The 14,491-nt window shown below is 62.7% G+C and overlaps 1 protein-coding gene across 10 annotated transcripts in view; it reads left to right on the top strand.

Annotated features, from left to right (window-relative positions):
- AGAP3 (ArfGAP with GTPase domain, ankyrin repeat and PH domain 3) overlaps positions 1-14,491 on the top strand; it is a 51,997-nt gene that overhangs the window by 22,532 nt on the left and 14,974 nt on the right. For 3 of the 10 annotated variants that reach the window (XM_058681342.1, XM_058681341.1, XM_058681340.1), the window contains exons 1-10: positions 915-1,863; positions 2,904-2,962; positions 3,225-3,312; positions 3,500-3,585; positions 3,802-3,943; positions 4,269-4,403; positions 4,571-4,698; positions 5,514-5,672; positions 9,228-9,320; positions 13,940-14,044. In XM_058681342.1, coding sequence (XP_058537325.1) covers positions 978-1,863; positions 2,904-2,962; positions 3,225-3,312; positions 3,500-3,585; positions 3,802-3,943; positions 4,269-4,403; positions 4,571-4,698; positions 5,514-5,672; positions 9,228-9,320; positions 13,940-14,044 — 1,881 coding nt within the window. In that variant the 5' untranslated portion in view covers positions 915-977. Of the gene's footprint in view, positions 1-878; positions 1,864-2,903; positions 2,963-3,224; positions 3,313-3,499; positions 3,586-3,801; positions 3,944-4,268; positions 4,404-4,570; positions 4,699-5,513; positions 5,673-6,121; positions 6,270-8,081; positions 9,059-9,227; positions 9,321-13,939; positions 14,045-14,491 lie in introns of those variants that run through there. The other 7 variants (XM_036497299.2, XM_036497297.2, XM_058681343.1 and 4 more) reach the window with 6 other exon arrangements.

Raw genomic sequence — 14,491 nt, 5'->3', positions numbered from 1 at the left:
GATGGGGGTGGGAGAGCAGGGGTCTTTCTCTTCCTGCCTCCCTCTGTTCCCCTGTGAGGAAGCACACAGCCCCTCAGCCTGTGCTCCTGGCTAGGACTTGAGCCGGCTTCTCTCTGCTGTGTGTGTGGACTGCAGGGGGTGCTGGCTGTTGGGGACACCCTGATGGACTGCCTGCCTAGGTTCTAGGGGGAGGCCGGTGCAGCACCCCTCAAGGCAGGGGCTGCTGTTTCCACCAGCTGCAGCTCTGGCCCTGCATGTGGCTGCTGAGGCTTGCAGGGGTGAGTCCCCTTGCAGAGCGGAGTCCAGGCCTAGGCAGGTATCCCCTGCCCACAGGCAGGCTGGCTCATCTTCTGGGTTCTGCAACCTCCAAAGGACAGGGCGGCCTCGGTCAGGAGCTGCAGTCGGTGGAAGCAGCATCTGGCGCGCCACGCCAGAACCTCAGATGGGGTCCCAGAGGCCCAGGGGCAGGAGACTTGCCTCCTGGACTCCTCACGGAGGGCTTTTCATGGCCCTGACCCTTCCGGTCAGCCCTCCTCTTGTGAAGCTGGTAACCCTTTTCACTTTTCTCTAGAACCGGGCCCCCATGTGTGCTGCACTCGGACTGCTATTTATTTGGCGAGTTCTTAATTAATGACAGCTCCTCGCCTACCTGCCCAATCCTAGGAGGAGCCCGGAGCTGGAATTTCCTGTTTTCTGTGGGCTCCCGGGGGCTGCCCGAGCAGGCCGGCTCCCCTACGCCAAGCCGCCCGCCGTTCCCGGTGTTCCAGGCCAGACTTGCTGCCTCTCCTGGCTGCGCTGGCTCCGGGCCTCTCCAGGTCTGGGCTTGCCGGCTCGGAGGTGGAGGAGGTGAGACACCAGGACGGCCGATACCAGGTGCCCCACAGGCCTGCGGTCCGTGCGCTCCGGCCGCGGCCCCGGCCCGGGCCCAGCCCTGCGCCCCTCGCCATGGGCCTGGCCCTGGCCTGCCGGCCCTGAGCATGGAGCGGGGCTGGCCATCAGTGGACAGCTGCAGCGGGGAGCGGCCCGCCGCCTGCCGCCGCGCCCTCAGCGTCTGTGACTCGTTGGACCTGCAAGGCGCCCCGGCCGGTCGCGCCGCCGCCCTGCAGGCCGCCCTGTGTGCCGCGCGAGAGCAGCCGCTTCGGCCTCGGAGTGTGTGCTCGGGCGGCCCAGGGCCGGCGCCCGCCAGCGCCAGGGGCCTGCTGCTTGGTCTCCTGCGCCCGCGCCTCGGCCGCCGTGGCCCCGCGCAATCGGAGTCGCCCTGCTCACCGGCGGCCAGTCCCGCGCCAACCCGGCGCAGCCGCGCCTCAGGGGAGCCGGCGCCACGGCCACGGCCCACGAGCATGACGTTCCTGGAGGTGAACCGTCTGGAACTGGCGGCGGCGGCAGCGGCGGCCGAGGCGCCAAGCCCCGGACTGGGCCGGTCCGGTAGCTCAGGCTTCTTGCGCGGCGCTTCCTTGTGGAGCAGCCAGCGCTGGCAGGTGTTCCGTGGCGGCGGGGGACGCGGCGCCGAGGGCCCCCGGCGTGGCCTGTCTGCGCTGAGGAAGAGCTTCAGCTTCCGCCTGCGCCGCGGCCAGGAGATTCGGCGTTCCGAGTCGGGGCTGCTGGCCCGGCCACCCCGCGCGCGCACCCGCAGCGACGGCGACACTGGCTCTTTGGGTGCCTTCCCTAGCCGCCGCGACCTGCTGGGTGCCGAGGCCCCGTGCGCCTCGCCCGAGCCGGGCCGCCCCCGCACCGCCGCCAGCCTCTGGAAGCTGCTTACTAGCCGCTTCCGCAGGAGGGAGTCTGCGTCCGCCTCGCCTCCCGCCGTACCGCTGTGGAGCCGCCGGGCAGCCGCGGCCCCCGGGTTCCTGGGCGCGCCGAGTGGTAAGGGGACGGCTTCGCGGAGCCTTGGGTGGCCTGTCCGGGTGGAGCCTAGTCACAAACTGAGAGCCGTGCGAGTCTGCCGGAAAACCTACCTGGCGGAGGTGGGCGCACCATTGCGGACCGCGAGCTAGCTGGGTCTGGCGCAAGCACCAGTTCGAGTGTCTGGGGTCGTGGGTAGTGGTAGAGATTCCAGGCAGGCAGGTTCGGGCAAAAGCCTTGCCCCCTGGCATTCTGGAAGAGGAAGAAAGCTCCTGGGTTTGAACTGCATCTGGGTCTCCTATTTGCCACTGGAGGCCAGAGGTGGGGCACATCTTCTGGTTTGCAGGCTCGCATTAAGCTGACTTTAAGGGACTCCTTGGGGACCTAGTCCTAGGAGCTTTTTCTTCAAAACCTCTTGGGGACAGCGCGTCTGGGAGCAGGGACTGGGAGGCGGGCACTGCACAGCCTGCGCAGCTGTCCCAGGCTGGAATCTGTGCACGGAGACCCGGAGCATTGGGATGGGGCTGGCGGTGACAAGGCTCGAGTCAATCAGAGGTTTCTCCCACCAGAGCTGGCTCGCCGAAGGTAAAGTGGGCGCGGAGGTGCTGCTGCCCACCGGGGAGGAGTCTCGGGGAGGAGGGCGGGGCCGCCAGCACCGCGTTCCACCTGCCTCTCCCCGAGCTTGGGTGTGGCTCCACCCTCTTTTTCCTTGGCTCAGGAATGTACTGAGTGGCGCCACCCTGCCAAGGGTGAGCTGCTGCTACTCGCAGGAGGCCTGCCCCTCTGCTGGTGCTCAGGCCATTTGGGGTCTGGTCTGAGACCTGCTGTTCTCAGGTGGGAGCTGCTTACTTTCTGGAGAAGACAGAGATCTGAAAGTCCTCGCTAAGTTTTGCCCTGCCCCTCCCAGTGAGCTAGGGTCAAAGTTGGGATCCCATCCTGTGCTGTCCTCTAGCCTTGGCTCAGGAGAGGACATTGGCAGTGGTGGAAGAGGGGTAGCACAGATGTATGTCTGTAACCGTGACCCTGGCCCTGACCCTGACCCAGCGCCTCTGTCTTCTCAGACTCATTTGTGAACAGCCAGGAGTGGACCCTGAGCCGCTCGGTGCCGGAGCTTAAAGTGGTGAGTGAGGCGCTCAAGGTGCCGGTGGGCCAGGGACTAGCCTGGGGGAGGCTTGGAGCTGTGTGGCCTGACCAGGGCTTCTGGGGCTCCCACTCCCTGCCTCCTCTTAGTTCGGCCTCACCCACGGCTTCGGGTTTGTACCAGCCTCTCCCCATCCGCCTCCTACCCACCTCCCACCTGGCCTCCCTCTCTGAGCCTCTTTGTCTGCTGGCCCGCCTTGGGTGCCCTGTGACCACAGCTCTTGCCCATTCGTCTCCTGCAGGGCATAGTAGGAAACCTGTCTAGTGGGAAGTCGGCCCTGGTGCACCGCTATCTGACGGGAACCTATGTCCAGGAGGAGTCCCCTGAAGGTGAGCGTGGCAGCCTGGTTGGGGCTCCGAGCTACACTCACCTCACTGTCCTCAGTCACTGCTTGGGTGGGGGGTCTCAAGTTTCCACTCCCTCATCCTCTTACTTCTGTGGAGAACCGCTCTTCTGCCCTGCCGGGCCCTCCTGGGCTCTCTGCCTGGGCACTGCTGACCCTGCCCTCTGTCCTAGGGGGTCGGTTTAAGAAGGAGATTGTGGTGGATGGCCAGAGCTACCTGTTGCTGATCCGAGATGAAGGAGGGCCCCCCGAGCTCCAGGTGATGCTCCTGTCCCAGGTCCCGGGGCCACCCCCTGTGCCTGGCACCCTTTTCTCGAGGTTAAGACTTGGGATTGGCCAAGGTTGCTCATCTAGGGGAAGGAGGGTGGCTTGGCTTGGGCCTGCCCACCCAGTGAGGGGCCTGCTCTCCCTCTTCCTCTCCCTCTCCTGAGCTGGGGGCCAAGTGAGGCTGTTCACTTTGCTTGGTCTCTCCTAGTTTGCTGCCTGGGTGGATGCGGTAGTATTCGTGTTCAGCCTGGAGGACGAGATCAGCTTCCAGACGGTGTATAACTACTTCCTGCGGCTCTGTAGCTTCCGGAACACCAGCGAAGTGCCCATGGTGCTGGTGGGCACACAGGGTGAGAGGCGGGGCCTGTAGGAGCCTGCGAGGAATGGGTGCAGCCCCAGGGATCAGGGTGGGGAGAGTCCCAGACCCAATGCTCCCTACCCACAATGCCCAGTTCATCTGCATGGGCGCTCCCTGGCTTAGTCTGGCCACCAGCGAGGTGCTCATGGGCACATTTCCTGGAGAAACCCGGAGACCACCTGTGGGCTTGTGGTTGAAATAGTACTCAGGCACCTACCTGTGTGTGTCTTCAGCGCTTTGTGTGTGCCCTGCGCTGGGGCCTCAGCCCACGCTGTCCTAGCTTTGCCACCACCTGCTGAGCGGCTCCCCTCCCACAGACGCCATCAGTGCTGCCAACCCCCGAGTCATTGACGACAGCCGGGCCCGCAAGCTGTCCACAGACCTGAAGCGCTGCACCTACTATGAGACCTGTGCCACGTACGGGCTCAACGTGGAGCGCGTCTTCCAGGACGGTAACTCGGGTTCCAGAGAAAGGGCACAGGCGGTCCCTGAGCCGCTCCCCCACTTCCCCCTGCCCTGTGAAGCGGGGGTGAGGGTGAGGGGCAGGGTGGAGGCAGGTGCTAAGCCGGGCTCTTAATTTCTCCCTAATGGGTATAACTGACTCTGCTGTTCTCTGCAGTGGCCCAGAAGGTGGTGGCCTTGAGGAAGAAGCAGCAGCTGGCCATTGGACCCTGCAAGTCCCTGCCCAACTCGCCCAGCCACTCGGCTGTGTCTGCTGCCTCTATTCCGTCTGTGCACATCAACCAGGTGCGCACCCCTGTCCCTTGGTGCTCCTCGTCTGCCTCTGTTTCTGCCAGCCCCCTCCTCATACTCATCCACCTCCCTCTGGCCTCCCAGCCTTGCATGTGGCTCCAACTCACAGCCTGCGTGCTTGGCCCTGGCCTCAGCTGTGCCTGTGGGGGACTGTAGCTTCTTGCTGCCCTTTCCCAGCCCCTTTCCACCCTTCCACCCACCTATCCACTTGAGTGCAGACAGTGGAAGCATTTGCTCCCCTCACCCCTGTTAGCATCACCTCATGAACTGCTTCCCGAGGCCCCCCTGCCAGGCAGCGCAGGGCGGAGGCTGTGTTCTTCAGGCCTGCTCCATACCAGCCCTCTCCTTTCCCTGGGCGACAGCCTGACCTCTGGGAGTGGGGAGTGGACGGTGTCTCTGAGTGCTTCCAGGCCCCATCGCCTGTCTGCTGGTCAGCTGAAGGGACAGGGCCCGGACAGCTGCCCCTTTTGCACGGGTCAGGGCTGCGTGAAGGTGAAGTGCCCCATGCTCTAGGCAGGGCGGTTGTCATGGGCTCCTGGAGCTCTGACACTCCTGTGTGCTGGCTGCTCCCCGCTGGCTTCTCCTCCCTTCCTGCTTCTCTTCCCTGTAACTCCCTCTGATGGGCCGGCCCTCGGCGTGCCGCCTGAGCGAGCAGCCCTTTGTCAGCCACACACACCTGAAAGGCCCCTTGGCTTCCCTTACACCTTCACCTCCACCCTGCAGCCTGAACCCCCAGACTCCCCACCTAGGCCACAGCCCCGCCGCACACCCCAGAGCCACCAGCAGCAGCAGCCCCTCTCTGTTCTTAGGCCACGAATGGCGGCAGCAGCGCCTTCAGCGACTATTCCTCCTCAGTGCCCTCCACCCCCAGCATCAGCCAGCGGGAGCTGCGCATCGAGACCATCGCTGCCTCCTCTACCCCCACACCCATCCGCAAGCAGTCCAAGAGGCGCTCCAACATCTTCACGGTATGTGACCCGCCCTGGCCTGCCCCAGCCGCCCTCACAGAGCAGGCAGGGCCCTGGGAGCCCCAGCTCCCAGTCAGGAAGGCGCCGTCCACAGTCTCTTGCTCTCTCTCTCTCTCTGTTGTACATAGATGCACACACGGCTCCTAGAAATTCCTTCCCGGTGCCCTCAGAACCTTTCAGGCTGCATCTCTGGGCCCTGCAAGGGGGCTGCCCTGGGCTGCCCTTACCATGCCCCACCTTCCCACATGTTCCCTTCCCCTGCCCTCCACCTGCCTCTCCCTCCCTGCCTCCTGTCCAGGCCCCTTGGGGGTGTCTGTTCCAGCTGAAACGGAATCTTTGGCCTAACCGCCCTGACCCCCTTTGATTCAACAGCTAATGAACCGGAGGCCGGAAGGCTGTTTGCCCAAGGCGACACAGAGGGTTAGCTGGCCGAGCTAGAGTCAGAGGCAGGCCTCCCTGCCCGCCTCGTGGCTCTTGTCCCGTGTCCCCCCTGCCGAGGGGGGCCTCATGCTTCCCACCCACCGCTGTGATTGGTTTAACAAAGGCTTAGCCACCTTTTCCTGGGCTTCACCACGCTGCCTCGTGCCTCCCTCTCAGGTTTGTCCTGTCTCCTTGTGAGCTCCTTGCCCCTCCCCGTAGAATTCCCCCCGCCCCCGACCCCGGGGTGGGCTGGGCCAGCCCTGCCCGGGGGGCCAACCCCTCAGCTGTCAGCACCACACTCTTGCTACCCTGGGATCTGCCATCTCCAGCCCCCAGTGTCTAACACAGGGTGCCAACCCCAACCCCAGCCTCCTGCTGGGCTTTAGGCCGAACTCTGGTTTCTGGAGCCTTGGCCTCCCATGCCAGTTGTGCCACGATGGCACCTGTCCCTCTGTGCCACTGTGCACCTCTTACCCAGTGCCAGGGCTGGGCTCCTGCCTTGGGCCCTCGGGACCCTACCCAGATAGAGCCAGTGCCCTCGGGTCTTTGTCCTTGCCTCCGCCCTGCCCAGCACGCATCCTCCCTGCACCCCTGGCTGGCTGTTTGCCTCCCTGCTCCGCACCTGCCACCCTCTTGTCATCATGCTGACGGACCCTCTTGTCACTGATGGCTGCCACTGCACTGCACTTGCTCAGCCCAAACCATCGTGGCTTCATAGTTTCTCGTTTCTGTTCACATCCATTGAGATGCACAGCCCTGGGGCCCGCCCGCTTCTGGCAGGGCCCATCCTGCTGCCTGACCTGGTGCCTCCATCACCTGCTGCCTCAGTTTCATTCTTAAGCTCCCATTTCCACCCCCTGCACCACCCCCAACCACCGCTGGCTGGCTCTGTGACAACCCCAGGACCCCCCTCCTTCACTTCTCTCTGCGGCACCTTCAGGCCCCTGTACCCTGTGCTCTGTGCTGCCTGCCTCAGCTGCCCACCCTGTTGCCGCCACCATCGCCGCCTCCAGCTCGCTCCCGGCCTGGCCTTCCTGCTGGGCCCTCTCATGCTCTCCATCTGCACCGTGGCCCCTTTACTGTCTGTCTTGCATTGTTCCCTCGCCGACCTCACTTGGCACCGCTGTGCCCAAGGCCACCACAAGGCATGCCCATCACCATGGGTGTATCTGGGGACTTGCCCCATCATCTTCGCTGCTGAGACCACCCCTCTTCTCCCTCCTGATCCTCCCTGGCTCGAGGTGGGAGCTTCTTGTGTCGCGCCTGCTCTGTATGGCTGGTGATTCCTCCCTGACACACCTTGGTCATGGCTGTGACCTCCCGTCTCCCCACCATGACTTCATGTCCTTGCTTTGTTCTCTGCTCTTGCCCGGTTCCCATCCTCCATGCCTCTTTGGGTTCTCAGGGGCCCTTTGGTGGTGGGGGCCCTCTTGGCTGACCCGCCTGGCTAAGGGTGGGCCACACCCCACTCCTCCCGATTAGATTCTTCTGTCTGGGGACCTGGTGGTAGTGCTCCTACCTCCTCCCCGGGCAGAAGGGGGCAGAGGGCCGTGGCTGTCTGGGTTTCGTGGAGCCCAGGAGGGGTTCCGGGGGCAGATGCAACCCGCCGAGCTGCCGGGCGGCTCTCTGCCCAGTTCTTCCTGCTCCCTCTGGCTGTGCTATACCTCCCACGCTGTCCGCGCAGTCCTTCCCACCCCTCCCTGTGCCCTTGGCTCCAGGAGGGATGGATGGGCCCCGGGCCAAGTGGCAAATCCTCCCAGCCAAGTTTGTCTGGGCTGGGCCGTGCCTGCCCAGTGGTGTAGCCGCCTGCTGCTGCCTCCTCCGCCTCCTCTGCCTCCTCCTCCTCCTCCGCCTCCTCCTCCTCCTCCTCTTCATCCCGCTGCCGCCTCTCCCCAGGCTCCTGGGTCTGTGCCCTCACCAGTGCTGACCGACTTGTGCGGGGGCTTGAGTCTAACTTGCCAAAAATCTCTATTCTCTCGATATTTGCAGATATGTGCCACTGTTTCCAACTTTTCATCAACAAAAAGGCCTTTCCAACTCCTTCCAAATTAGAAGACCAGGTGGTGACACAGCACCTCTGGACATTGCCCCTGTCGGGGCCGGAGGCGGCCCGGGCCCTGGGACTGCTCTCCCATGAGAAGCGGCCGCCAGCGCCCGCTCCAGACACCCACAAGAACCTTTGTAACTAACCCCCACACCCCCCCCCCCAGGGAAGGCTAGGAGCGCCGGAGTCCGCGCTGGGGGGCTGCCGGAGACCTGGTCCCGGCCCGGACGCTGCGCCAGGCTCGCTGCATGGAGAAGAAGGGAGCTCGGCCCCACGCCAGCCCGGCCCGGCCAGCGCGACGAGGCCCAGAGGGGCGGGGGAGGCCCGGCCCACCGCCCCACCGGCCCAGCTGCTCCTGGGGGGCGCTTTCCTGCCCCTCCCCTCCTCTGCTCCTTCCTGCATGGACTTCCGCCGTTCCTGTTCCTGCTCCTGTTCCTCCGGAAGCCACCGCTGTCGCCGCGCTTGCCTTGCCCCTCTTTCTGGCCTCCTCCCTCACCACCACCCCACCATTTCCTAGGATCCGCGTTTCAGGCGGACTCTGCCCCAGGAGCTTGGCAGGGCGCAAAGGGCCTCTTCTGGCCTCTCTCCTCTCTCTCTCCATCCACTGTGCCCCCTTGGGCCACGCGACGCTCTCGGTGCCACGTGCCGTGTGGTGTCTGTGCCGCAGCCGGGCCACCTGCCCGCTCACTCGCGGTCTCTCCTGTCCCTACCGCCCTGGTTGGTCGGCGTGCTCCCGGCCAGCCCTCAGTCCCCACTGGCCACCTCTCCTGGTCCCTCCTGGCCCCCAGGCCCCGCCCCCCGGGCTGCGTGCTCCTCACGCCCCAGTCCTTCCTGTACTTGCTCTTGTGAGGGGTGGGCCCGGCTCAGTGACCTGTGCTGCTCTGTACGGTGCCGTGTGTAAGAATAAACCCGTTGGAATACTCGTGGTCTCAATTCCTTCCCGCCCCAGCGCCAGGGCTGTCGAGGAGGAGGGAGGAAGGAAGGAGGGAGGGTGGAGAGGAGATGCTAGCTGGGCAGTTTCCCCGCCCCCTCCCATCCCTCCTGAGACCCTGGCCACCCCCGTCAACAACTCCTCCTGTTTTCTCTTGCAGTCTCGGAAGGGTGCTGACCTGGACAGAGAGAAGAAGGCTGCTGACTGCAAGCTGGACAGTATCGGAAGCGGTCGGGCCATCCCCATCAAACAGGTCAGCACTCGCCTGCCCTGGTGGTCCTAGGACAGCTGGGAGCGAGGCCCAGCAAGTACCAGAGGCTGCTACTCCTCTGGCTTCTGTGTTGAGAGGCCGCCCTCTCATGCCCTTAAGGAGGGGACATGTGGTCCAGGCAGGAGGCCAAGTGAGGCCTTTCCTTCCTTCACCAGTCCTTCCCTGGGCTCGTGGCTCTGCCTCTACCTTCTGATTGCCACTAGAGGGCAGCAGAGAGCTACCTGCCGACGCCTTTGGTTCCGCCAGCGGTTGCTGGTTCCCAATTCAGCCTGGAGAGCTTTGTCTGGGCCTTCTATCCAGAAGCAAATAATTTGCAGGGGTGTGTCTGGAGCGGGAGGGGGTGCGGTTTACACCCATCTATGTTTAATGGTGTCATTTTCCGGATGTGAGACTCTTCCTTTCTGAGACATTGCAGTGTGTAGGAGTGGATCCTAGGCACCCTGAGGCCTGGCTTCCCCCAGACCTCCAGCCATGGATCCATGAGCTAGAAAAGACGTTGGACACTGGAAGGCAACTGTGCTCAGAATGGTGGCAGAGTAAGGAAATCTTGGGTGGTAATGACCCCAAGGAGCTCAGGGCCTATGAGAACTGGTTAGGGGAGGAGGAGTGTGGTGGAAGCCTGGCTGTTGGATCCCCCCAAGTACTGACTTGACATGGCTCTTTCTGGGATCTGGTGGTAGAAGACGCTGTGTCTACCAGGACTAATACTGTCAAGCTCTGACCACAGAGGGGGCTGGGATCGGTAGCCAGGGAAGCGAGCCAGACCGCATGGGCAGGTTTGGCCTGCACAGGCAGGGGACCTGTGGGCAGTGTGCACTCTTGGGGACTGGGGCTAGCCAGTGTGACCTGCAAGAGTGCCAGCAAGTGTGTGGGGGGCGGGGAGGAAGGGGAGGCTGGGAGTCAGCCTCACCTCACTCTCATCAAGCACCTGTCGCAGTTGTGCCTGTCGGGGATGATAGCAGGTGGCTGGGCTGCCACACTGGGAGGTCGCAGGAAAGGCTCCAGGCACAGAGCCCCGCATCGTCTCCTGTGCTTGCGTGTGCACGTCAGTGTCGTAGATGAGGGTCCACACGAGCCACAGTGCATGTGGCTCTGCAGTGCCGGGCACCTCCCTGGCTGCGGTGGGTGGAATGCGTGCTGGGGCACAGTCTCCACTCCACTCCCTGCTTGGAGTAGGAAATGTGAGCGAGGCGTGTGTTTCCTGAGTGGCTGTGTACCTGAATATGTGTAATCAGTAAACACACTCCCCTTCCTGTCTGGGGGCGGTGACGGCTTGGAGGTGGCTTATTTGTTCCCCAAGTCCTCTGCAGGCAGGGGATAGGGAGAAGGAACCCTGGGAATCAGCCCCCAGAAGCTGGCTGGTCAGCTTGCCCCCGGCTTCCTGCTGGGGGCCTGTGCTGCTGGGCAGGTATTGCCTGCCCCTTCCTTTAGGTGTTAGGTCCCTGCCGCACACAGGTAGGGACCTGTAGGCGCTCTCTCCCCTCCCCTCCCAGCCATGCATTGGGGTGGGGTGATGGGAGCAGATCCCCCCCAATTGCTTGTTGGGACTGGTTCAACCGCCCATTCTGTGGCCCCGCCCTTTTCCCCGCCCCCCATTCCCCCCAGTTTCTGTTCCATCCCCTCCCCCCCCCAGCTCCTGCTGGGAGTAGAGATTGCATTTCAGTTGCCATTTGCATTCCCAATCAATCCGGACTCCGCAATTAAGTCGGCTGGCGGAGCTGGGAGGGAGGCGGCGGCGGGAACGGGTCCTCTGGGGGCTGTCGCCTCCGCACCGCTCCCACTCCGCCCCAGATTGCTTCCTGCTCCGCCGTGCGCAGCCGGCCGGCCAGGGAGGGGAGCAGAACCCCTGTAGCTCTTCTCCCTTCTGGAACCGCGGGGTGGGATGGGATAGCTTAGGGAGCCGGGACAGTGTGGCGATAGGCGGGTGTGGCTCCCCGGCGAGAGGTGGGCAGCGGAGCTGAGTGGGCGGCCGGGTCGGGTCGGGCCCTGCCAGCCGCGCTTGCCCAGCCCCGTGCGCTCCGCCCACTCCCTCCCGGTAACACTGCCCGGCCTCTCCCAGAGCTGCTGGAGCTGCTCGCAGTGCAGGTGTGGAGCAAGGAGAGAGGTGGGGGCAAGGGGAACGCAGCAGACATCCAGGCCAGGAGGTCCAGCAGGCTGAGTGGGTGGGAGGGGCTCTGCAGGCCTCAAGTCCAAGGTTGCTTCCATGCTCTGGCCTAGCAGTGGCCAAGGGGAGCAGGGTCTGCCTTCTGCCGTAGCCGGATTGGAAGCAAAGACTGAACCTGTGAGGGCAGGGAGAGAGGGGCAGAGGAAGGGCAGCCGGGGTTGGGATTGGAGCCTGCAGCCCTGTGAGGTGGCTGCCCGTGAAGGAAGCTCCACCCACACATCTGCACGTGGTCAGACATGATTCCCAAGGGTTTCTGCAGAAGCTGGTGGCCCTTTGTCCTCAGAGGTGCTTGTCATGGCCGAGGACCAGGGGCCCGTTGTACTGTGGGCTGTGCTCACAGCCACTGCCGTCCCTGGCCTGTGCTGGGTGGAGCATGCCAGGCCCGGGGCACCAAGGCAGGTGACCCAGACTGGAAGGCAGGGCCACACTGAGGAAGCCAGAACGCACCTGCCTTCAGAAGCCTCCTTTCTAGATTGTTTATTGACACAGCACTGACCACCTGCTGCTTCACTCAGCAGAATGTGTGCAGTGGCTCCAGGACTTGATCCAGGTCTTACCATCTGGGTGGCTGGGGCCCCATCACTTGAGCTTCCTTTCAGGCTTCATCTGAGCTGGAAGTTAGAATGGGGTGATGGAGTTGGGGCTTCAATGCAGGTTATCCAGTGGGAGAGGCTGTGGTTGGGTCATTAGTCCTCGGCTGAATACGTGTCCTGCTGCACCCCCGTTGACCATTGTTTGATAACTACGAACTACGTTTTACAGGGCTCAGTGCAATACCCTGGCACACACATACAGCATAAACTAATCAGTAGGCGCTCCCCGGAAGGGTGTCCCACACTGATATGTCCTCAGAGGGCCACGGACTCCACGTCCTCTCTTAGGTGACCACCTGCAAATGGCGTTTGTCGCCTGGGGGTGACAGGCAGGAGAGAAAAGCAAAGGTGTGGGGTGTCCTTGGGAAAGGGGAGCCTGTGGGTGGAGCTACCTGAGCCCCTAGAGTCGTGTGCCCTTCTCTGTCCTCGCCCTGTGGTGAGGTATGGGCGACAAGGACGGGTCAGGGTCCCCTGAGCCGCCTTGAGGAGGCAGGTGTGCTGCTGGAGTGCAGTGCTGACACCTGTGCTGGGTCTTGGGGACCAGAGGCTAAAGGCGGGGAAGCAGCCCCTCGCTCTCCCTCCGTGTCCTGGGCCTCTGCTGGGGCTCCTCCCTGGTGTGGACTAAGCGCACTGTCTCAGTCAGCTGGAGGGGAGCTTTTCCCTCCTGTTTTCCAATGCCTTTCTCAGCTCTTCCTCCTGGGCCTACTGTGTCCCTCCTCCTCCTCCTCTTATGGGAGTCTCATTGAGATCTCAATGGGGAGCTGCACCTCCTGAGGTTAAGGAGCTGTGGGGAGAGCCCCTGGGTTGATGCTGGTCCTGGGGCCCAACCCTATCACCTCCCAGTCCTTGTTGTGGCAGCTGTTGTTGCACAGTCTGGGGGTGCTGGGGGTGCTCACTAGAGGAGCTCTGGCCCGAGGGAAGGCAGGCAGGCAGGCGCACGGAGCTGTGGAGGGGCACCATCTCGGTCTGTCTGTTGGTGGGATCTGCCTCCTGCCCTCCCTAGCTGCCCACCATGTAGGCCCGAGGAGCTGTCCCCTGTTGTTGTTTTTTTTTTTGAAGAATTTATGTATCTTTATTGCAAAGTCAGATGTGCAGAGATGAGGCGAGACAGAAAGGAAGATCCTCCATCCAGTTGAGTTACTCCCCAAGCGGCCACAACAGCCGAAGCCGAGCTAATCCAAAGTTAGGAGCCAGGAGTTTCTTCCAGGTCTCCCACGCGGGTGCAGGGTCCCAAGGCTTTGGGCCGTGCTTTACTGTTTTCCCAGGCCACAAGCAGGGAGCTGGATGGGAAACGGGGCTGCCAGGATCAGAACCGGCACCCATATGGGCTCCTGGCGTATTCAAGGCAAGGACTTTAGCCAATAGGCTACCGCGTGGGGCCCTGTCCCCCAGTTCTTCTAGCAGGTGTGTGCTGCATGTGTGCAGTGGCTGACTACTGAGCTGATCCCTGTCTGATGCTAATCTCCTGGTCTTGGGCCAGCGGCTTCCTGGTCATGGGGGATGTGCATCCGTTGAGGTGGAACGCTGGGTTGTCCCAGTGGCCAGCTTTGACGGGGGCAGTCCAGAGCTTTCATAGAGGAGTTGCTAGCCAGGCTGTCCCTGAGATCGCGGCTGCTTTTTCACTCCAGGTGCCCAGCGCCTCACCACCCCTGCAGCTGTCCAGACGCTTGACCAGCTCTGCTGGAGAGAGGGTGTTTCATGCCCAGGCCGACTGAGTTCCATGGCAGGAGCTATCTAGCTGGTGCACCCAAGTTCAGAGGCCTTTCTGCTGCCGTGCAGCGGGGGTGGCCTGGCGGGGGCAGGTGGGGCTGGCTCGTGATCTCTGACCACAGCTGTGTTTACAGGGCATCCTGCTGAAGCGCAGCGGCAAGTCCCTCAACAAGGAGTGGAAGAAGAAATATGTGACGCTGTGTGATAATGGACTGCTCACCTATCACCCCAGCCTGCATGTGAGTCTGGGCTCAGGGGTTTGAGTCCTGGGGGGGAAGATTAACCAAGACTGCAGGGATTGTGTTTTTTTCTCTAAGAATTTATTTATTTATTTGAAAGGCAGAGTTCTAGAGAAAGAGAAAGAGGTAAAGGGGAAAGATTTTTTAACCCACTGATTCACTCCCCAGATGGCTGCAACAGCTAGTGTTGGGTCCAACGAAGGCCAGGAGCCCGGAGCTCCTATCTTGGACTCCCGCGTGGGTGCAGGGGCCCACACACTTGGACCATCATCCACTCCTTTCCCTGGCATCTTAGCAGAAGTAGAACAAGAGCAGCCGGGACTCGAACCACGGTTCCATCGTGCCAATATGGGCCTGCCAGCATTGTAGGCAGCAGTTTATTTATTTATTTATTTACTTATTTATTAAGATTTATTTATTGGAAAGTCAGATATACAGAAAGGAGGA

This window comes from Ochotona princeps, chromosome 25, assembly GCF_030435755.1.
Source record: "Ochotona princeps isolate mOchPri1 chromosome 25, mOchPri1.hap1, whole genome shotgun sequence".
NCBI classification, from domain to species: domain Eukaryota; kingdom Metazoa; phylum Chordata; class Mammalia; order Lagomorpha; family Ochotonidae; genus Ochotona; species Ochotona princeps.
Note: the sequence above shows the minus strand (reverse complement) of the source record. Positions and strands in the feature narration are given on the sequence as shown.